The 24164-nt window shown below is 40.6% G+C and overlaps 2 protein-coding genes across 4 annotated transcripts in view; both read left to right on the top strand.

Moving 5' to 3' along the window:
• gpsm1b (G protein signaling modulator 1b) overlaps window positions 1-4821 on the top strand; it is a 29682-nt gene extending 24861 nt beyond the window's left edge. For both annotated transcript variants that reach the window (XM_053618468.1, XM_053618466.1), the window contains exons 12-14: window positions 1100-1265; window positions 1889-2094; window positions 2727-4821. In XM_053618468.1, coding sequence (XP_053474443.1) covers window positions 1100-1265; window positions 1889-2094; window positions 2727-2912 — 558 coding nt within the window. In that variant the 3' untranslated portion in view covers window positions 2913-4821. The remainder of the gene's footprint in view (window positions 1-1099; window positions 1266-1888; window positions 2095-2726) is intronic.
• A 1968-nt stretch (window positions 4822-6789) lies between these two features.
• On the top strand, window positions 6790-21403 carry ak1 (adenylate kinase 1). 2 transcript variants are annotated; one of them, XM_053618471.1, is made up of 7 exons: window positions 6790-6984; window positions 17092-17128; window positions 18775-18810; window positions 19153-19316; window positions 19547-19663; window positions 20871-21062; window positions 21310-21403. In XM_053618471.1, the coding sequence occupies exons 2-7, from the start codon at window positions 17122-17124 to the stop codon at window positions 21376-21378; spliced, it is 585 nt and encodes a 194-aa protein (XP_053474446.1). In that variant the 5' UTR covers window positions 6790-6984; window positions 17092-17121; the 3' UTR covers window positions 21379-21403. The 2 variants fall into 2 exon arrangements, with proteins under 2 accessions (XP_053474446.1, XP_053474445.1); XM_053618470.1 differs by lacking the exons at window positions 6790-6984; window positions 17092-17128 and adding an exon at window positions 18173-18296.
• The last annotated feature ends 2761 nt before the right edge of the window (window positions 21404-24164 follow it).

Raw genomic sequence — 24164 nt, 5'->3', positions numbered from 1 at the left:
GAGATATTATTATTATTAGACATCATTTTATTTCATTATCTTTATTTATTTTAAACCTATCCTTAAGGTTTTGTAGTGAATGTCCAGATCTGGAATGAACAAATGACCCGCGACATTAAAAGTACAGGAACAATATTCTTTAAAGGTGTCAGCTTCGGCGTATAGATTTCTAAGAGAAAATAAACATATAACACACGAATAAACTCAGCAAATGAAAGAAGCGTTCCCTTTTCCAGGAGTCTGTGTTTTAAAGATCATTTTGTAAAATCTGAATAATCTTTACAGATCTTTATTGGAAAGGGTTTAAACGAAGGGTTCTGCAGCTGTGGAACAGTCCTTAAGACTTGAACAGTTTACAGGCGGAAGGTGATTAATGTCAGTTACAATAAGTCAAGACAGTAAAGGGACCTTTCTACTGACTCTGAACAACACCAGGAGAAAGACACCTAGGGTTCCTGCTCTCCTGCGTGAACATGCCGTAGACCTGCTGCAGGGAGGCGTGAGGACTGCAGATGTGTCCGGAGCGATAAACTGTAATGTCTGTAACGTAAGACGTCTGAGACGGTGCTGCAGGGAGACGGGAAGGACAGATGATCGTCCTCGCAGTGGAACCTTACACGTAAGCGTGTCCCTTCAGACGTGATGGAGGACTTGGTGGAAGAGTGGAGGAACATCTCACAGCAAGAACTGACCAATCCGGTGCTGCACTGTAGTAGTTAAAGCAGCTGGAGATACTGACTGTTCCTCCTGATATCCACCTCCACTTTATTCAGGGACTCATTACTCCATTTCTCTTCCTCAAACGTCTGTGAAACTTCTTCAGATTATCTCCGTTGTTCAATCTTTTCATCTTCATACAAATATTTACACATGTTAAGACATTTGCTGGAAATGTGAGCTGAATGTGAGAGGACCTTTCTTTTTTTTTGCTGAGTTTATATATATATATACATATAAAACTACAAGTTATTATGAGAGTGAATGAATCATTAGCGTGATGATGTATAAAGCTACAGATAATCACAGCTATCGTCTCAGTCTTCATCTTGCTGAAGAGTCTGTGTGTGTGTGTGTGTGTGTGTGTGTGTGTGATATGCAGAAGCTGGGTCGCGACCCCTCCAATGAGGACTGCTTCTTCGAACTGCTCAGTAAGTTCCAGAGCAGCCGCATGGACGATCAGCGCTGCCGTCTCAGTGAGGACGCTAACGGTCAGGACACGCACAGCAATGACGACGCCGCAGACTCGGACATCAGCGACATGATCGGTCAGTCTACATTTCTCATCGACCAGTAAGAGCCGGCAGGTCAGGGAGCCGGGCTGGGCGATACAATATCAATATCCTGATCAATTCTGTCACAATACTCTTTTTTGACATATCGCCAGTATGGTGCGATGCTTTATTTATTGATTTATTGTCCTTATTTTTTAAATAAAAATAATATTTTCTGTATGCAGTTGATCTGATGTTAAATTTTTTTTTGTAGATTTAAGTATTTAACATTGTCAAATGGGTTATATAGTTTATTTACTCCGTTAAGATTTCGCTGTTTTGCTTCCAGTTTGTTACCAAACCAAAATATTCTCAAGAAACATAGAAATGTCTTCAAATATCGTGACAGAATTGACACGTTTTTACGTTTACGTTGACTGTTTATACTCCCAACAATCCCAGCACTTATTCTAAACATTCTTAACGAGTGTCAGTATTTATTATTATTTTAATACGTTTGCGGTCATGGTAAACGTGGTAAAGAATCATTAATGACATTAAAACATCAGGGGCTTTAAACGATTCACTAGTTAAATGGTTAACACACACACACACACACACACACACACACACACACACACACACACACACCTGTACTCTCTGGGTTCTTCACACAGACGCCAGCCTCCTGGCCTCGCCTCAGACGGAGGAGCTGTTTGATCTGATCGCCAGCTCGCAGAGCCGCAGACTGGACGACCAGCGGGTCAGCGTGGGGAACCTGCCGGGTCTCAGGATTACCCACAATAACCTGGGGCACCTGCGCACCGAAGCCGAGCCTCAGGAGCCCAGCGACGACTTCTTCAACATGCTCATCAAGTGCCAGGTGAGGGTATGAGTGCCACGCGAGCACATGTCACAGTAGTTACAGTTTCTCAGTTTATGGCTAGGTGCAAAAGTTTGTACACCCTCTGAGAAATAGATATACGAGACATTTAGTGCCTCTGGCTTCGCTGATGTTCCAGAAATGGTGTCTATTAAGATAAAAAGAAAAAAAAAAAAAAAAAAAGCAAAAGTTTGCACGCCCCCCCCTCCTGCAAGCTGCAATTTTTTTTAAAAAAGAGAGAGAATGAAGATTCTAGAGAGAGAATAAAGAGAGGGCTGTTTATCGCTGCTATAACGTGAGTGAGAACAGGAACTAACTCGCTTCTCCAAAATTCCACATCCTGAAATGTAACTATAAGCAATTAAAAAGTTGATATGTCATTCATCATTCAAATTATCCACTTCTGCGGGACAGTCGTGTGTTACTCCTTACATATTTACCTTTAAGTTATTAATATTTTCTTTTTTTAGAGTTCAGCTGTAATCCCCTCACCACTTGTTTAGATAGATAGATAGATAGATAGATAGATAGATAGAAAGATAGAAAGATAGATAGATCACTTATTTGTCCTCAAAGAGGAAATTTGTTTCCACAATTATGATTTCTGTTTTTATGTTTCGATGTCGTGGCAGTCCTCCAGGATAGACGATCAGCGGTGTTCTCCTCCTGAAGGCGGTCCCCGCGCCCCCACCGTGCCGGACGAGGACTTCTTCAGCCTGATCCAGAGGGTTCAGGCCAAACGCATGGACGAACAGCGCGTCCAGCTTCCCTCCGAGAACCACTCGGATAACGAGAACGCCAGCGGAGACTCCAGCTAGACCGCACAGAGAGCAGGAGAGAGACTGATCATGGGAAGGTTTCTGGACTATGACTGCATCGTCTGTGTGTTTGTGTACGACTGACTTCGTGCACTGTATTTGATCCAGGGTGATGTTTTTACACGCGCCTCCTGCGGTTCGTTAGCCACCAGCCTCTAGTGTTGTTGTAGTGCGCGCTCGCTTGCTTGCTAGCCGCTAATCAACATCCTGTACGTGTTTTAAAGTGGTGTGACGCGTTAACGTCCCCGAGCCTTTAAGTGCGCTCGGGTTTTAAGCTTTTATTCAGACGGGGTGTGGTTCCTCCGGCAGCCGTGACATGTTCGGTGTCAGTGTTGATTTTCTCTTTATAGTATCGTATCATTCAAATGATACAGAATCCTTCAAAAATAATTCAAAATAGGTGCTTTCTGTCTTATGCTGTTTTTTTTTTTTTAATTTTTTTTTTTAGTAGCATGTTGTATATTTATTATTGCATCGGTGGAGAAAAAGACTGACATAACAATGACTGTGAAAAATATGTACATTTTTTAAATTAATTAAGATAGATAAGATGATTTAACAAGTAAAAAAAAAATATATAAGCTTTCAAAAGAGAAAACAAATGGACGATTGTTCTGTTTGTAAAAAAAAAAAAACGAAGCTTTTATGTTGATGATGATCGATGCTTTCACATGCGCTAGAGCTAAATGAGCCGTAACGTAACTAAGTGGTTGCTTTTCTTGCACAAGTGTCCTAGCTATCGGGGGGAAAAAAAAAACATGGATGTGTAGGCGGAGCTACAAATACCGCAGATTGATCCAAAGCTTCTTTCTCGTTTCTGATCTTCTTTTCCTCGCAGCTTTGGGAGGCAACGCCACAATTTTATCGCGTTAAATAATATTTTCAATTAGTTTCTGCTTTTAAAAAAAATGTGAATTCATTTGAATTTTTGTATTTATTTACCCATCGTTTATTTCATCCTTGGTTTTACCATACTTACTCATAAATCTTCCATTTAGTTCACTATACAGCGCCCTCCAATAATATTGGCACCCTTGGTAAATATGAGCAAAGAAGGCTGTGAAAAATTTTCTTTTTTCACAAATTTTCTAATTTTCTTTTTTCTCCAATATTAATGTAGGGCAGTGTACGTGCTCACTACAGTGCTAGTGTGCTAAATAACTGACATACAAACTAGTCAACTAACTGATCAGAAGAAACAGCATCAGATCGGAATGACTCCTGGGCTTAAATGCTGCTCCTAAACTCTCGTCAGCGCGAGAGACTCGATCCTCACCTGATCTGATCAGTAACGAAACAGAGATTAGACAGTGATGGGGATTTAATCAGAGTGAAGCAGAAAGGGGCGTGTTCAAGTCAGAATGCTTCCTTCTGAGTGTTTGATCTGATCTGTGTCACACCTCCTCTCAAACTTTTTTCTGCTTTATCGCCACCTGGTGGTTCTGAGGTTTAAATTCAGCTGCCATTTCTCCTCCACTTTCTTTCTTTCTTTCCTTCTTTCTTTGGTATTTATTTCCCCCTCTTACTTTCTATTTTTCTCCTCCATTTTCTCTTTTCTTTCTTTCTTTCTTTCTTTCTTTCTTTCTTTCTTTGGTGTTTATTCCCCCCCTTACTTTCTATTTTTCTCCTCCATTTTCTAATTTCTTTCTTTCTTTCTTTCTTTCTTTCTTCCTTTTTGTCTTTCTTTCTTTCTTTCTTTCTTTCTTTCATTGGTATTTATTTCCCCCTCTTACTTTCTATATTTCTCCTCCATTTTCCCATTTCTTTCTTTCTTTCTTTCTTTCTTTCTTTCTTTCTTTCTCTCATTTATTTATTTGTCTATTTACTTCTTTTCTCATTCACTCTTTATTGTTCTTTCCTCTTCTCATTTTCCCATTTGTTTCTTTCTTCCTTTTTTGCCCACTTCCTCCTCTCGTTTCTTTCTTTCTTTCTTTCTTTCTTTCTTTCTTTCTTTCGTGACCCTAACAAGTTGAAATTTTTTTTATAATGAAATATATATATATATATATATATATATATATATATATATATATATATATATATATATATATCATTACACACTTTGTTATTGACCCTCTTCACCTTACGATTCTGACGTTTAACAAATGACTCGTGCCCAATAATGAAATCATTATTATATCATTTATATACGTATAAATAATCAAATGAAAACTGGTAGAAATATAAATGTATTTAATTCTTTAGAATTGTGTTAATTTGAGTACAGTGTATAAAAAAAATAAATAAATAATTAAACTATGCTTTATATTCTAGCTGAAGAGCTAACTGTAAATATTTCTATCCAAACCTTTGGAGTTAAAGATTTAAATAATGAATATTCATATCTGAGATCAGCTGATCAGTTTGATGGGAGTTAATCTGAAATTATTCGGTATGTTTTTACAGGTCAATCACTGCCATGACGTCCGTTTTTGTATTTATTTTGTGTTGTTGGACGAGTACGTCCACTTTTCAACATTTTAATAAAAATGTTGATGAAAATGTAATCACTCTTTTATTCTTTATTAATATGCTTCATATGAATGACGTGCTTTATATATATTTGATTTAATTCTGTTCTACGCAGGTGATGTGGAAAACGCGTCGGAATGATGATTTGATCAAGCGCTGGTTGATCTTATCAACCTCCAGCAATAATACATGTGTAAATATCTGTCATAGTTAAGCTATAGAGCAAAAATTATTGGCACCCTTATAGAGAAAAGACAAAAATAAGTGTAAAGAATAAACATCACACTATGATTTCTATTTAAACCACTTGACAAACAGGTGTTTCACAAATATTGTCACCCCTACAGAATATTATCAAGAGGTTAAGATGTACCCATGGATGGACATTTCAACAAGATGACGATCACGTACACAGGCACACACATGAAGAATTGTAACAGAATCGAAAGGAATGTAAAAGTGCTTGAAAAGTGTTTGCTCATGGAGGACTGGCCCAAGATCCTGCAAATCTTTGCTAGATGTTACGGGAAGAGATGGAATTACTGTAAGGATACCAGTCATGTTTAAACCAGCACGAAAAATCACACTATAAAAAAAAAGTTTAAATAAAACTGTTGGGCGGAAACCCAACACTATGAAGCATGGTGGTGGTAGCATTATATGGGGACTGGGAAACTGGTCAGTGTTGAGCGCGAGATGGATGAAGAAGGTAATCCTGTCTGCAAGGGACTTGAGGCTGTGAGCAGAGCTTCACCTTTGAAAAGAACAACAATGCTCGGAAGGCTGCCAAAGCTTCACTGGAGAATGCGTTCGAACGGCGCAGTCAAAGCCTGATTGGGAATCTGAGGCAAAAGTTATTATAAAAATAGTTCACTAGCAGCAGTCTCCATCTGATCTCACAGAGGTTTGCCAAGGAGAATGGATAAATAAAACCAAGATCCAGATGTGTAAAGCTGATAGAGACATAACCCAGGGTGGTCAAACCTCTGTTTATTTCTTTTAATGAAACTTTGTGTGACAACACACAATATTCTTCCTCGTATTTTTAGACACGGCGATAAAAAAAACAAAACAAATCCATTTCCCTTCCAAACTGTCGCGCTACACAATGTGGAGAAGAACTGCTGCAGTTTAATGTCTCGTACACACATTGTTTATCTTTCCACCGCTCTCACCACTTCCTGTATGTCAGTCCAGCCTCTCTCTCTCATTTACATACACCATCTTCCTTCTTCTTTGTTCTCTATTCACTGTCACTCCTCCTTCTCCAGGGTCGTGACAAACGGATTCCCTTCTCGCCACCACACACACACACACACACACACACACAAACAAACCCTCCTCTTATTTCCCAGCAGGCTGTGCGAGAGGCTGAGCCACTCTATATAAAGACGCAAGAGGGAGAAGGAGGGGTGCGGTGCAGCAGGGAGACTCGCCGGGACAGACGGAGAGAGAGACAGACAGAGAGAGAGACAGACAGAGAGAGAGACAGGGAGAGAGAGACAGAGAGAGAGAGCAGATACACACCTGTGCTTTCACAGAGAGAGAGAGACGGAAGGCTGAGACGCCACATACACATACACACACAACCAAGAGAGAGGTTAGTATACACACACACACACACACACACACACTCACACACACACAGAAGAGCTTGATTAAAGGATGGTATTAGGACAGGATTATGGTGTGGTTCAGAGAGAGCTACTGAGGCTGGACACTGTATAAACTGTGTAAACTGAAAGACAGTAATAGTGTGTTGTCTATCCAGGAAGTAGAAGAGCTCACGTGAAAAAAAGAAGAAGAGAGGGATGCAAAGAGAGTGGTGTGTTTTGACAGCTGGGACTGCGGTGTCACTGAGAAGTGTGTGTGTGCCCTTGGAGCGGTTAAGGTTATGAGAACGAGCTCAGGATGAGAACGAGTCAGACTCAGTCAGAGGAAGGCACCCTGCATTAACGTTGAAACTGACACTGACATTCATATCACACGCTCGCGTGACACGTTTGACACGTTTCGTTGTTTCGTTCGTTCTTTCTTCATTACAATGCTCGTGCTCACTCTGAATACTCACGACATGAGCCAGCGGCACCGCTCTCGAGGCTCTCGAGGCTCACGACCAGAGAGAACCCGCTACGTGTGCGTAGCTCATGCTGGATCTCCGCTTGGACGTCTCACACACGGCGCTCCGCTGTTGCCGTGGCAACAGCTCAAGCCCCCGAGCCGTGAAGAAGAGGGATTCCAGAAGAGTCCGGGGGTCGTGAAGGTGTCGTGGTGTCGTGATGTTGTGGACAGCTGCAGGAGAAGGGAGGCTTTTTTTAGATGAAGTGAGGAGAAGGTGGCATCGAGTGACCGGAGTCACGCGAAGTGCGCGACAGCCTGCGTACTGTACGTACTGCACAGCGTGTGAGCGTGCGTGTGTGCGTGCCTGCGTGCGTGCGAGTGTGCGTAAACAAACACTCGGAGATCACCCTAATTTTTTACATAACTAAAAAAAACCCACTCGTGCCTTATTACTGCTGCGTTACATGGATTTGGAAAAACCTGGAAAAAAACACGTCAAGCTGGTTTTCTAATAATTTAATTTGTTATATGAGCATTATGACATGCCTCGCTGTTTTACTCATTTGCATAAATGAATATTTAATTTATGGGCGTTTCTACATAAAAGTACAGATTTGATTAACGTGTTTGTGAAAGGTCCGAATCCAGCTCTTACATCATCTCAGCTTACTGACAAAGCACATGACACCTATAGATTCGTTCTTTCTTTCTTTCTGTCTTTCTTTCTTTCTTGTTTCCCTTTTTATTTCTTACGCTTTTCTTTGGGTTTCACTTTATTTTTTTTCCTCATCTTTTTTTTTCATTGTTTCTTTCATGCTTCTTTTATTTTTTATTTCTTCCTCTTTTTGTCTTGGTCTTTTTCTTTCTTCCTTCCTTCCTTTCTTTCTTTCTTTCTTTCTTTCTTCCTTCCTTCCTGCTTTCTTTCGTTCTGTCTTTCTTGTTTCCCTTTTTTACTTCGTATTTTTTTTTCCTGTAGGTTTGACATTCTTTTTTTTCCCCATCTCATCTTTCTTTCTCGCTTGCCTTTTTTTTCTTTCTTTCTTTTTCTAGGTTCCGTCATTCCTTCTGTCCTGCTTTCTTTCATTCTTTCTTGTTTTCTTTTTGATTTCTTACATCTTTCTTTCTTTTACATTCTTTTTTTCTCATCTCATTTCTTCCTTCCTTCCTTCCTTCCTTCCTTAACTAATTATTTAATTATTTAATTATTTAATTGCTTAATTGCTTATTTTCTTTCTTTTTTTTAATTTTTAACATTTCATTGTTCTTTCTCTAAAATTCTATTTTTTTATGTTCTATGATATGTTTTTTTCCTTCCCTCTTTCTCTTCCATTCTTTTCTTTCTTTTCTTTCTTTCTTTCGCATTTGGTATTCTCCCTGTGACACTTCCCCTGGGTCGGCAGGGAGAATATGGGAGGCAGGCTGGGAACAACTCAAAAGGCTCTTTATTTCCTTCACTATCACTTTCGATTTCAGCGCTTTTGTTTTCCTGTGCATACACACACATACTCTCTCTCTCTCTCTCTCTCTCTCTCTCTCTCTCTCTCTCTCTCTCTCTCTCTCTCACACACACACACACACAGGAGACAGTTTAGCGTTGTAAGTCCACCATGTTACTGGGAGGTGTGAGGAAAGCGGGGAACTCGGAGGAAACCAGAGCTCCGGATGGACCCAAGGGACACACCCGTCCTTTTTAAAATAAAATACAGTGTGTACACTTGGTGTTGCATTACTAAGTTAGGAACTGATTAATTCTCCACATGGTCGTGCTGTGATGATGGTGAACGATGATGATGATGAGTGTAAGGCGAGCACAGCAGCTGTAACCGGTTCTATTTAAAGTCTTTCTAAATTCGAGCACAGTGCTGGGGGTGAAGGGTGTGTGACGAGGGTTTGGTCCATCTCCTGCTCTTACACACACACACTTTCCTATGGCACTGTGTGTGTGTGTGTGTGTGTGTGTGTGTGTGTGTGTGTGTGTGTAAGGTTTCCTCCGGTTTCCTTCACCCTCCAAACACATGCTGGTGGAATGGCAAGACTAAACTGCCCCAGCTGTGGAAGTGTGTCCTGTCTGGGGTGGACACACAGGACACACAGGTGTAGAGAGAGAGAGAGAGAGAGAGAGAGAGAGAGAGAGAGAGAGACAGACAGACAGAGAGACAGAGAGAGGGGGAGAAACAGAGAGGCAGAGAGAGAGGGGGAGAAAGAGAGAGAGACAGAGAGAGGGGGAGAAACAGAGAGAGGCAGAGAGAGAGAGAGAGAGAGAGAGAGAGAGAGAGAGACAGATAGAGAGACAGAGAGAGGGGGAGAGAGAGAGAGACAGAGAGAGGGGGAGAAACAGAGAGGCAGAGAGAGAGGGGGAGAAAGAGAGAGAGACAGAGAGAGGGGGAGAAACAGAGAGAGAGAGAGAGAGACAGAGAGACAGTGCAGTATGTTGTGTAGAGAGAGAGAGACAGTGCAGTATGTTGTGTAGAGAGAGAGAGAGAGAGAGAGAGAGAGAGAGAGACAGTGCAGTATGTTGTGTAGAGAGAGAGAGAGACAGTGCAGTATGTTGTGTAGAGAGAGAGAGAGAGAGAGAGAGAGAGACAGTGCAGTATGTTGTGTAGAGAGAGAGAGAGAGACTGCAGTATGTTGTGTAGAGAGAGAGAGAGAGACAGTGCAGTATGTTGTGTAGAGAGAGAGAGACTGCAGTATGTTGTGTAGAGAGAGAGAGAGAGACAGTGCAGTATGTTGTGTAGAGAGAGAGAGAGACAGTGCAGTATGTTGTGTAGAGAGAGAGAGAGAGACTGCAGTATGTTGTGTAGAGAGAGAGAGAGAGACAGTGCAGTATGTTGTGTAGAGAGAGAGAGACTGCAGTATGTTGTGTAGAGAGAGAGAGACTGCAGTATGTTGTGTAGAGAGAGAGAGAGAGACAGTGCAGTATGTTGTGTAGAGAGAGAGAGAGACAGTGCAGTATGTTGTGTAGAGAGAGAGAGAGAGACTGCAGTATGTTGTGTAGAGAGAGAGAGAGAGAGAGAGAGAGACTGCAGTATGTTGTGTAGAGAGAGAGAGAGACAGTGCAGTATGTTGTGTAGAGAGAGAGAGAGAGACTGCAGTATGTTGTGTAGAGAGAGAGAGAGAGAGAGAGAGAGACTGCAGTATGTTGTGTAGAGAGAGAGAGAGACAGTGCAGTATGTTGTGTAGAGAGAGAGAGACAGTGCAGTATGTTGTGTAGAGAGAGAGAGAGAGAGAGAGAGAGAGAGACAGTGCAGTATGTTGTGTAGAGAGAGAGAGAGAGAGAGAGACAGTGCAGTATGTTGTGTAGAGAGAGAGAGAGAGACAGTGCAGTATGTTGTGTAGAGAGAGAGAGAGAGAGACAGTGCAGTATGTTGTGTAGAGAGAGAGAGAGAGAGAGAGAGAGACAGTGCAGTATGTTGTGTAGAGAGAGAGAGAGAGAGAGAGAGACAGTGCAGTATGTTGTGTAGAGAGAGAGAGACAGTGCAGTATGTTGTGTAGAGAGAGAGAGAGAGAGAGAGACAGTGCAGTATGTTGTGTAGAGAGAGAGAGAGAGACAGTGCAGTATGTTGTGTAGAGAGAGAGAGAGAGAGAGAGACAGTGCAGTATGTTGTGTAGAGAGAGAGAGAGAGAGACAGTGCAGTATGTTGTGTAGAGAGAGAGAGAGAGAGAGAGAGACAGTGCAGTATGTTGTGTAGAGAGAGAGAGAGAGAGAGAGAGAGAGACAGTGCAGTATGTTGTGTAGAGAGAGAGAGAGAGAGACAGTGCAGTATGTTGTGTAGAGAGAGAGAGAGAGAGAGAGAGAGACAGTGCAGTATGTTGTGTAGAGAGAGAGAGAGAGAGAGAGAGAGAGAGAGAGAGAGACAGTGCAGTATGTTGTGTAGAGAGAGAGAGAGAGACAGTGCAGTATGTTGTGTAGAGAGAGAGAGAGAGAGAGAGAGACAGTGCAGTATGTTGTGTAGAGAGAGAGAGAGAGAGAGAGACAGTGCAGTATGTTGTGTAGAGAGAGAGAGAGAGAGAGAGAGACAGTGCAGTATGTTGTGTAGAGAGAGAGAGAGAGAGAGAGACAGTGCAGTATGTTGTGTAGAGAGAGAGAGAGAGAGAGAGAGAGACAGTGCAGTATGTTGTGTAGAGAGAGAGAGAGAGAGAGAGAGAGAGACAGTGCAGTATGTTGTGTAGAGAGAGAGAGAGAGAGAGAGAGAGAGAGAGAGAGAGAGACAGTAGCAGCAGGAGTGTACATTTCCTGTACACTAATATAACTCTCACTCTCGCACCATCTGCTCCACCTGTCCATTACACACTGGTGTAACTTGTCATCCATCCTGACTGCTTCACGTCTCACTCTTTCCACCGCAGTGGCACTTTAATTGCCCCTCACACCGAGCAGGCCGGCCTCGGGCTCCATACTTGGCAAAACCCGGGTTCCCAAAGCGAGCGCTGCTGATTCAGGAGGCGAGGTGACCTTTATAAAGAGCGCAGGGTCACTGAGAGACGCATAAATCCTGGTGGTCCGGCGTCCTGATTAATTCTCCATCTCTCCTCAGAAGTAAGAGCGTTAAAGCGCGACAACACGAGTAGTGTCTGCCATGTCTCGCTAAAAAGCAGCTAAACTCCTGCTGTAACTAGCTCGCTTTCTCTGAAGAAGGTCAAAAGAAATGAAAATAATCAAGCATCACTTTAGACTTCCATTTTATTTACAATACTTATCATTTACAAGGATAAAACAACAAGCTATACGTCGCGTACGTTGTGCAAAGCTGTTACGGATTACGCCACTGACCACTACTGCATGCTTTACACTGCACTTGCGACCAGGAGAATCCGAAGAAAACTCCCCGTTAAGACGGAATTCCTGTTCGGAAACTCGGCGTCTCCTCAACCCCGAGTTCAGCAAGTGACGTCAAATCCAAATGGCCGCTCACAGCATCGACGGTAAACAAACCAGCAGCCGTTCCCTTTAAATGAGTTTTTACTGTATGCACACGGTAAGGCTGAGATGTCAGTCATGCTCATTACTGTTTCAGTGATTGACAGTTGGTTACGAGGCTCCGCCCATTTGAGAGATCTCACAATCATTATAAGGAGAAGTCATGCTTCTGGGCGGGACAAGAGGAGAGAAGAGAAGAGCCCGCTGTCCAATAAAATCCGAGACGATTTTTGTTCGCTTTGCAAATCGCACCGCGTCACCCCGAGAGACATGGCGTCTGGGCGTGGCTCAAAACCACGCGTTAAAGCCTGTTGTCCAGTGTGCATTTTCCTTCTTTCTTTCTTTCTTTTTATTTATCCTTCTTTCCCTACCATTTCTCTCTCTCTGTTTTTCTCACTCTCATTACTTTCTCTAATTTCTCCTTCGGTTTTTCTTTCTTTTCTTTCTTTCTTTTTCTTCTGTCTGTTTCTGTTACTCTCTCATTACTTTTCCCTTATTGCTATCTACCTTTTTTTCTGTTTCTCACTTTTTTCTTCTTTCTTTCTTTCTTTCTTTCTCTCTTTCTATCTTTCTGTTTCCTTTTATCCTTCTTTCTTTATCATTTCTCTCTCAATATATCTGACTCTCGTTATACTCTCCTTTCTTTCTTTCTTTCTTTTTTCTTTCTTTCTTTTTGTTTTTTTTATCCTTCTTTAGTTATCGTTTCTCTCCTGGTTTCTCTGACTCTCGTTACTTTCTTAATTATTTCTCTCTTCCTTTTTTCCTTCCTTTATCTTTCATTTTTTCTGTTTCTCTCACTTTTTGCTTATTTTTCTTTTCCTTCTTCTTTCTTTCTTTCCCTCTTTTTTCCTTCTTTCTTTATCAGTTCTCTCTCAATTTCTCTGACTCTCATTATGTTCTCTTTTCTCCTTTTTTGCTTTCTTACTTTTTATTTTTTATCTTTCTTTCTTCATTATTTCTCTCCTGGTTTCTCTCACTCTCTTATTACTTTCGCCATTATTTCTTGCTTACCTTTTTCCTATCTTTCTTTCTTCCTGTTTCTCTCACTTTTTGCTTGTCTTTCTTTCTTTCTTTCTTTCTTTTTGTCCTTCTTTCTTTATCATTTCCCTCTCGGTTTCTCTGACTCTCTCATTGCTTTCTCTCTTATTTGTCGCTCCCTTTTTTTTTCCTATCTGTCTTTCTTTCTGTTTCTCTCACTTTTTGCTCGTGATCTTTTCCTTTTTCTTTCTTTTTGTTTGTTTATCCTCCTCTCTCTACGTGGGTGTGGCTCGGTATGACAAGTTAAAGCCTGTTGTCCTGTGAGCGTTAATCCTCGCTCCCGTTAAGACACAGTTCTACCTGAATCTGTAAACACACACACACACACACACACACACACACACACAAGCTGTGCGTCTGTGGGGATTTTCTCACAGATTGTGTTTAATGAAGGAACGCCACATTATCGGATCGTTCGATTCACTCCGATCTCGATGAATAATACGGGACACATTTCTACATTTAATGTGGAAACATTTCGAGCTTCACGCGTCGTCTTAAAGCACTGGCCTGTGAGCGAACAAAGGGAACAAAGAGACGTCACAGAATCCTCTAGAATAATGTGTATCATTGTGCAAACACTCAGATCACTTACACACACGCACACGCACACGCACACACACACGCACACGCCAACTGCGGAATAAACACACCTACATGCTAACCCCAGAACAAACACTGCACCGGTTCGTTCACATTCTCACCATACACACACGGGGACATTTACCGCAGCGCAGCTGAGTTCTGGATTCTGATTGGCCAGAAGGTGTTGATTAATGTTCTATATCCCACGCTAATATTTATAATGATCGCTTCCATAGTAACAGCTAATAACGTGTCATCGTTGCCATGGTGCAAAGTGAAGGCTGTTTATAGCTGCGAAGTGAGAACAGGAAGTAACTTGTTTCATGGGCGTTCCACACACAAGTGAGTGTAACTTTAAATGGATAAAAAGTATGGCGTGTTGCCGCTCTTTGAGTAAGAGGAGTAAAACACTTCAGGACGTGCGGTTATAGATAACTTCAGCGTGGAACAGTGACTCCGCTGCATGACCCCAGGCTGTCGTTGATTAGTTTCCTGTAACAGCGCAACACTCAGAGCGTTTTTCAGAACAGTTCACACCCAGCTGCAGCAGGATTATGGTATTAGTGCTCTCACTCCAGACTGCTTTATCAGCTCCTGCACCTGTCACTCTTCTCCCCTACAGGGTTCACACACACACGCGCACACGCGCACACACACACACGCACACACACATACGCACACACACACACACACACACACAGGCACACACACACACGCATGCACACACTCGCACACATACGCACACGCGCGCACACACACACACACACGCGCACACATACACACACGCATGCACACACACGCATGCGCGCACACACACACACACACACACACGCACGCACACACAGGCACACACACACACACACACAGGCACAGGCACACACACACACACACATGCACACACACACAGGCACACACACACACACACGCGCACACACACACACACATGCACACACACGCACACGCTTTAAGCTATAAATGCCACCCAGGTCACATGACCCAGGCATGCAGACACAAGAGCCGAGAGATCTGTTTACTCCTGCCATCCTGCACACACACACACACACACACACACATTGCAGGTAAGACCCACAACACACACTAATACTACATAACATTATTTTACACTCTTTTTTTTTCCACATTATTTTCCACTCATTCGCTTTTCCTCTCTCTCTCTATCTCTCTCTCTCTCTCTCTCTCTGTTCCTTTCACTTCATGTCTCTCGCGGTTTCTCTCGCATTCTCTTTCTTTCTCTTCTTCCTTTTTTGTTTCTCTTTCCTCCATTCTTCTTCTCTCTCTTTAGTTCCTTTTCTTCTATTTCTGTTTATTTTCTATTGCTTTCACCCCTGTTCCCCTATTTTTACTTTCTTGCTTTTAAATTCTTTCTTCCTCTTTTTGCTTGCTCCTTCTTTCTTTCTTTCTTTCTTTCTTTCTTTCTTTCCTTCTTTCTTTCTTTCTATTTTGACTTATTTTTGTCTGTTCCTCTTACTTCCTATTCCTTCTTTCTTTATTTCTGTTCCTCTAGCTCCCCATTCATTTCCCTTCATTCCTTTTTCATTTCTCTCTTTCAATTCCTTTTTCTTCTTCCTTTCTCTCATTTCCCTTCCTTCCTTCTCTCTCTTTTAAAAAAAAACTTTTTTGCTCTGTTTCTCCCACCACCATTCCTTCCCCCCTCTTTTTCCTGTCTTTTATTTTTCTTCCTTCCTTCCTTCCTTCCTTCCTTCCTTCCTTATCTTCTTTTTCTGTGGTTTCAAATCGTATTTCTTTCCCCACGTCTCTCATCATCTCTCTTTCTTCTCGTTTTTCTTTTCTCGCTTGCTTTTCCCTTCCTCCTTTGCTGTCGTTCTTTTTAACCCCCGTCATGTTGAGCCTTTAATAACCCGTGAGTGAAGTGAACCGTATCTTTTATTAAAGGTCCACTGTGCGACTTTTTTTAAAAGTCCAAATAAACCACATATAGATCGTGAGTAATCGTGAGACATCATAAATCCATCTTCCGAACCGTCTTCTCGTCTTACTCTGATTCACTGAGGCGAGCCAATTATAAGTATTTATATTTTAGATCTGTCGGGACGGATTTCACAGGAAATGTGTACATGTTAAAACACACACACACACACACACGCATAATCACACACTGCTTTCCTGTGAGAGTAACACGCACTGATGATGACATGGGGTGCGTCTCATTTCTTATTTGTGCATCCTCGCTTCCTTTCCTTGCATCTTAGCTCCGCCCCCTTAGGGTGCGATGGAAGGATTTAAGGATGGGATGCGAGAGGAGAGGAACCGAAGCGAGTCGAATGGAATATCCTCGTCTTTCTCAAGCGTCACTTCAAAGCGACCTGGCTACGCTTCAGGGATCTGCCGCCATGTTGTTGGAGCTGTGTTAATAACAACATTCTTCATGAAGCTAAATGCACTGATAGCATGTGAAATGTCTGGGTGACTCGACGATGAGTTAATGAACAGTACACAAATTATTGCATCTTTTGTGCAGCTTTGCATATCCAAACATGCGAGGATCAATTCATTACAATACATTGTGTTTGAGATTGTGGCAGATGTAAAGGAGGAGGGGAATTTATACGTGCGTCAAGAAACACTTCCGCATTGGATACACCTGTGTATCCTCGCTCCTATCTCCTCTGGAAGCTTCCTCACTCCTCGTTCCTCGACGTGCAATTAGAGAATCGATAAGTTCTCCACGATGGTTGCTGTCGATCGATTTCCAGGTCACGTTCTGGAGGACGGAGAAGCGAGGAAACGAGGAAGCATCAATTTAAGTATTGAGACACACCCTCTGTCTCACGTCTGCAAGTCCACTACACTGTGACATCACGTCTCTGTGCACTTCCTCTACTGTAGCCGCTCTGTGTTGAGGGTTTCAGCGTGTAGGAGGCGTGACAGGACACGCCACACAGCTTCACTGCTCTCTTAACAGTTAAAGTCCTGGGAATATCATAAAAATCCTGATTAAGCATAAAGAGTTCCATAGAAACATAAAACGTAACGGAAGGATAGAGTCCAACATATTCAAAGTTTATTGTATTTTAATAATCCTGTAATGCCTTTACTCAATGTCTGTTTCTTTCTCATCCACAGGAAAATCCATAACATCACACATCCATCACCATGGCAGGTAACACACACTTTTCCTTTCAGAATATTTTAAATCCAGTATATATGCTAATGAAAGTAACTGAATTACAGTTTACAGAAAGAAATTGTTTGTGCATCTTGTCTTTAAAAGCTAGAAAAATTGTAGACGTGAAAAAAAATAAAAAAATAAAAAAATATATATATACACATGTATGTATGTATGTATGTATGTATGTATGTATGTATGTATGCAGTACAGGCCAACATGAAGCACTGACTTTAATTATGTTGCCTCTGGCGACATCTACTGGTCAGAATTGTGTTTTACAATTAAAAGGCCAGTTGACGCATGTAAAACGTACCGAAATGTTATGAGTAATAAAATATATTTTTTAATTTGATTGCAAAGTACATACTGAAGTAATGAAAGTGCCCAAATATTGTTTTCAGATCAGTCCTAAAAGTAGTGAAATGCTTCATAAAGCAAATAAGAACATTGTGGATCATTTCTTTGAAATGTATTCATTAGAATCTTTGTAAAAAAAAAAAAAAAAAAATTAGAACCGGTGACGTACTTACGTCTCACCCGGAAGTAAATTAGATAATTCGTTTTTCGTTCACTTTTTATTGTATGCCAAACATATTTATTGTCTGCCAAAAGTGCTGTACGTGCTATACCTTGTTTTTTTATGTTTTAAGAATTATTTGAACATTTTAATCTTAATCTTAATCTGATTTCTTCGCATTTACGGTCTGAAAACTACATGTCCCATGAGCACGCGCTCTCCAAGCGAGCTAGCTGGGCTAGCCAGCTAACACAAAAAGCTGACAACTCTCACGAAGTTCTTTCGTGACATTTTAGACGCTTTTTGTAAACAAGAAAACACGACTCAGTTAAAATATACGTATCGTAAGAACATTTTGTGGCACACATTTGAACATAAAGCGAGTTACAGACAACTTTATCAGTGTAAACCTCATCACAGACCCACACTAGCTGACGATTGAATTGGACCGTTCCAATATGGCGGACACGTTGACGTGTCACGTTCGCTAACAAATACGGAAGCTAGGTACTGTTGCCACGGCAACTCAGAACTTTCTAAAAATAATAAACCGAACTTTATTTGTCGTGTCGCTTGTGTAGAACAAAACTGACAGAAATATGGCATTTTGTTGTGTGCGGATCCGCTCAATACAGCCTGAGGGTAAATACATACATTAAATCACTCTTATTAATAGACAGAAAATATTTAAATCGCAACAGTGTTAATAAATAATTGTAATACATGTAAATCTGATAAGCGTAACAACAACAACAACAACAATAATAATAATTCTAATGTAATGTGACAATGTTACATGTAACAAAAATGCTCAATTTGTTTATTTATTTTACTATATTAAAGTTTATTTTTAAATGTGATATACATTATTAGAGAATATTTCCATGTACATCCTTTACCTTCATAACCGTTTCCTACATTTTTTCAAATCTATCTATCTATCTATCTATCTATCTATCTGTCTGTCTGTGTATCTGGCTATCTGTGTATCCATCATCTGAAAAAACTGTAGATAGATAGACAGTAAATAAATAAATAAATATGACAGAAACTGTGGGGGTGAACACTTTTGCACTCAACTCTACACGGTTCAGCTGATTTGTTGTGCTTTAATTTCCAGATAAAATTAAAGACGCCAAGATCATCTTTGTTGTGGGTAAGTATATATATATTAATATGTATTAAAAATAAATCTGACTGATATAAATATAGTCAGGTGACTGGTTCATCTATCAGCTTTGTCAGTGAGTAGGTTTAAATGTACTGACTGTAGCTGGCGATATGATATGTGTTATGTATCAGACCTGGCAGTGCTGTCGTGGTTTTAAACAGTGACTCGAAGCTGTCCCTGATGAAGACTAGATGAGGACTGAAACGCTGTACAGTCGTTATTTCACTATAACGTTTTGCCTCGTCACTGTATTATTCTTTACGTAATAAACAGACTGTGTTCAGGTTCAGTTCCTTTCCTCCAATAAACGGTTCCTGTGCTCCTCAGGCGGCCCCGGCTCTGGTAAAGGCACTCAGTGCGAAAAGGTGGTGGAGAAGTATGGCTACACACACCTGTCCTCAGGAGACCTGCTGCGTGCCGAGGTTGCGTCCGGCTCTGAGAGGGGCAACCAGCTCCAGGCCATCATGCAGAAGGGAGAGCTGGTGCCTCTGGTGAGACATCTGAGAGAGAGAGAGAGAGAACCTGAAATAACATTTAATAACTCTACTTTCCAGAGCGATTTTTGTTCAGCAAAGTAACATACGAATACATCTTTATTATTTCTGCTTGATTTTTGATTTTTGCAATGTGCATGATTTTTATGAAAACAGTTCCTTCCTGTCCCAGCATTTCAGATTCTTTAGAAATCCAGTATAACGGACTCTGTCTCCTCTTTCCACAGGACACCGTCCTGGACATGATCAAGGACGCCATGATCGCCAAGGCCGACGTGTCCAAGGGCTACCTGATTGACGGATACCCTCGAGAGGTCAAGCAGGGGGAGGAGTTTGAGAAGAAGGTGATGATGCACATTAAATACAATATCCTGGCGAATTGAAATACTCGAGTATCTGTTTGTTATGTTTGCATTCGTTTCTCTGTTCGGTATTGGGAAGGTTCGTCTTCACTTCCTGCTCGCACCCCATGGGGGCAGTGAATTCACCCAAATGCAGATAACATCCAGGAAGATGGTCATGTGACAAATTATGTGCTACTTCAAAATTATTAATCAAATACAATATCAGGCATGTTGATATTCCTGAGTTATAGGTAATCTGATACAAATAAATGTCATTTAAATTTTTTTTATTTATTTATTTTTTTTTTACACCAAATCAAATGTTTTATTGCAATAAAAAGGTATAACAGTGAAGAACTGAAGTCAGGTGAACAGCTTTTTTATTCTAATGACAGTATCTTGGTTTATATTTTACTTTGTTTAATTTGTTTAGACTCATATGTGATTGACTTTCTTTTTGTGCCATAGTAGAAAAACAACAACATTGTGATACACTATTAACGCTATTAATAATCTCTGCCCTCTACTGGATATATTCGGAACTGCAGTAACGAACACACTTAAAGCCATGCTAAATTCTGAAATGGAATTATTATTATTATTATTATTATTATTATTATTATTATTATTATCTAAAGTGGTTTTGAGAAAAGGTATTCAGATACCTTTGAATACCTTTGGCTGTGGCTCAGGTGGTAGAACGGGTTGTCCACTAATCGTAGGGTTGGTGGTTCGATTCCTGGCCCACATGACTCCATATGCTGAAGTGTCCTTGGGCAAGAAACTGAACCCCAAGCTGCTCCCGATGGCAAGTTAGCGCCTTGCATGGCAGCTCTGCTACCATCGGTGTGTGAGTGTATGTTTGAATGGGTGAATGAGAGACAGTGTAAAGCACTTTGGATAAAAGCGCTATATAAGTGTGCCATTTAGATACTTGTTTGGACGCCTATCAAATGTTTAGACAAACTTCTACTTCTTGATGCACCTTTGTTTTTATGATGATCTATTATTTTTTATAAAGGTACATCTGATATTTCCTGAGCTTTTAATGCACCAGTCTTACTGTGTTCGGTTCGGACAGAAATGGTTTGCTGTGTTTCAGAAAATTTGGCACGACTGGCAGCGACGTGATTATTTTTCTATTATTTTATCATTATAAACCCATCAGTAATGCCTCGGCTGTGATGTTTATTTATTTGTTTTTTAGATCGGTGCTCCTGCCCTGCTGCTCTACATAGACGCGAAGTCCGAGACGATGGTGCAGAGGCTGCTGAAGCGCGGACAGACCAGCGGCCGCGCCGACGACAACGAGGAGACCATTAAGAAGCGCCTGGACCTTTATTACAAAGCCACCGAGCCCGTGATCGCCTTCTACGAGAGCCGCGGCATCGTCAGGAAGGTGAGCGATTCTCTAACAGGAAGTTACAGGATGCTGCCACTTTGATTTAGACGATGTTTGTGTTTTACGCGAGCCTGCTTTTCCTGCGTCACGCTGATCGAACGTAGTCATGTTCTTTAATCGCAGGTCTATCGTTAGAGGATCTTATACTGATTTATTGTCCTATCTTATCAGAGTTCTTAATCTTGAAAAAAAACGGATTAAATCACACAGACTTTACGTGAATTGTTCCTCTGTTTCTTTTTAGATCGACTCGGAGCTTCCTGTGGATGAAGTGTTCAAACAAGTTTCCCAGGCAATCGATAAGCTCAAGTAAAGAAAAAATGGTCAGATGAACTTTGCACTTTTGTCTGGGTCTTTATTCTGTAGGTTTTCCCCCCCTCCCCTCAAACGCCTGAAGGAGATGCCCAAAAACAAACACAAATCCACAGTGAAGCCAGTGGGAGATGCCGTCTGCCCGGTTTCACCTTTATGAATAGTTCATGCCGTTGTCACTGGAGACCGCGTCAGTACTTTCTCTCCCTCCGAACACCATTTGTATTCAGAACACTTTGCGCCTGTTTACACCGCGCGTACAGTTGTCAAGGGCTTCTGCTGCGTTTTGTCTTTTGTGTAGTTTTGCTCTGACAGGCTGTACCACATGTCCACACACAGCAATCGATAGCGCTACACTTCCTGCTTTATAAGTACCACAGGCTAATGCTAACATCCACAGTTATTTACATTAGTTCTTAAAAGAAAAAGTATTCATCTTAATACCTGCTGAAAGAATATTAAAAAGCCATTTTAGAAATGCTGCACAATATGGACATAATGTTATATTTTTATTATTATTATTTTATTGTTCCATATTGTGATAGCTGTTTTTTTTTTTTGCACTATAGCTACAATGTTAATGTTACCTAATGTTAGCTAGCAAGTAATAGAAGCGTATAGCCTCAAATTTAGCATTGTGCTAACTGTACATGTAAAATATTATGGAGGCCACATGCACCAGGTAGAAAAGAAAAAAAAAACAACAACGATCGGTATCTCAAAATTCTGACTTGTCATCTAGAAACTTTGACACATCTTAAAATTCTGACTTGTCTTATAGTTTTTACAGATTATCTCAACATTTTGACTTAGGAACTCAAAATTCTTACTTATTATCTCAAAGCTCTGACACATTAGCTTGAAATGATGACTCATCACAAAAATCTGGCTCATATCTAAAAACTCGACTCAAAATCCGGACATATCTCAAAATTCTGTCTTATTGTCTCAGAATTCTTACGTGATTTCAGAATTGTGACCTATAATCTCAAAATTCGGACATTATCTCAAAATGCTGTCTTATTAGCTCAAAATTCGGACATTATCTCAGAATAGTGTCTTATTATCTTAATATTCTGACATATCTCAATATATTGTCTTATATTTAAAATCTTAATAGCTTTCAAAACAGTTAGTTTGGATGCTCACTTTAACACACTGAAAAAGACACACTATTAGCATCACACACACACAAACACATATATATATATATATATATATATATATATATATATATATATATATATATATATATATATATATATATATATCTCCTGAGAAGGCGGGAATTTCAGAGAGGAGTTAAAGCAATGCAAAAGCATGATGCAGTATGAGACCATAAGCACATCATAATGAAAGTAAAGCCGAATCCCGGACATCTTCTCGGACTTAAGACGCTTTTTTAAGGTCTGAAAAAGAGGACGTACGGTCACCCTGTTTTATCTCAAAATTCGGACGTGTCAGCAATGAACTGCAGAATGTCGTCAAAATTATTTCCACTGCTTGAAAAGCCCTATACATATAAAACAATTTAGATATTAAATCAACATTTCAACATACTGCTGTTGCCAAAAATACACACACAAAAAAAAACATTTCTTCTTTCTTTTCTATCTGGCATCAATGGGCTTCTATAAAAACATCACACACACACATGACCTCAAATGACATCCCTGGCTCAGTAACAACATTTGTACCTAAAAAAAAGTTGAACAGAATAAATACAAATCTATATTAGAAATAAATACACGGTGGTGTAGTGTCCAGCACGCTTGCTTCGCACCCCTGGGTATGGGAGGTCGAATCCTTCCCCCGCCATATGTGCATGTTCTCCCCATGCCTCGGGGGTTTCCTCCGGGCACTTTGGCTTCCTCCGCCAGTCCAAAGACATGTGTAGTAGGCTAATTGGCATCTCTAAATTATCCGTAGTGTGTGAAAGGGTGCGAATGTGTGTGCAGTTGTGCCCTGCAATGGGCTGGCTCCCCGTCCAGGGTGTCCCCCGCCTCATGCCCCGAGCTCTCTGGAATATGCTCCAGGCTCCCCGCAACCATGTGTAGGATACGCGGTACAGAAAATGGATGGATGGAAGGATGTTCCAATACATTTGTCAGTTTCCAAGCTCCATACAGGTGAAGGGTTAAAGATCAGTTTAAATTGCATTGGTTGTGTATGATGGGATTTCATTCAAAATACACAGTCTCAAAATACTCACTCACACACACACACACACACACACACACACACACACACACATATTTAGAGATTAGTTAGAGGACTTACCCTCAAACTTTTACCACCATATCAATATTTCATGGTGCAATAATGCAATATAACGTGCAGGTCTATATTTTCGTCATGGCTTGAGGCGAAAGTAAAAAACTTTTTTGACAGCACAGAGGCAGAAAACGCTTTAAAATAAAGGAAAAGACTGTAAAGATCAGGAATGATACACTTATTAGTAAGATTTCACAATAAGCGAAGTAAGTGTGTAATAATGACTTAATTATTTAACATTTTCAGTAGATTCTAGGCTATTAACAGGAATGGCTAACGCTGTATTACACTAATTAGTAAATCCTTTCGTTTTTTAAATTTTTAAAAAAAAGCAAATCCAGTTTTACTTAATGTTGGATTTTTTTTTGTTAAAACCTTCCTCGATACAGATAACAGTCCTGCTTTTCTTTGTATAGATGCTTTTAGTCATGGAAATATGCCTTAAACGTTTAATACATGTTTTTCTTCATTTTTTTGTCATCAATAACGCATAAGTATTTAATTCTAAGCATT

Source organism: Ictalurus furcatus, chromosome 28 (assembly GCF_023375685.1).
Source record: "Ictalurus furcatus strain D&B chromosome 28, Billie_1.0, whole genome shotgun sequence".
Classification (NCBI taxonomy): Eukaryota; Metazoa; Chordata; class Actinopteri; order Siluriformes; family Ictaluridae; genus Ictalurus; species Ictalurus furcatus.
The sequence above is the reverse complement of the archived record's forward strand: the minus strand, read 5'-3'. Positions and strand labels throughout refer to the sequence as shown.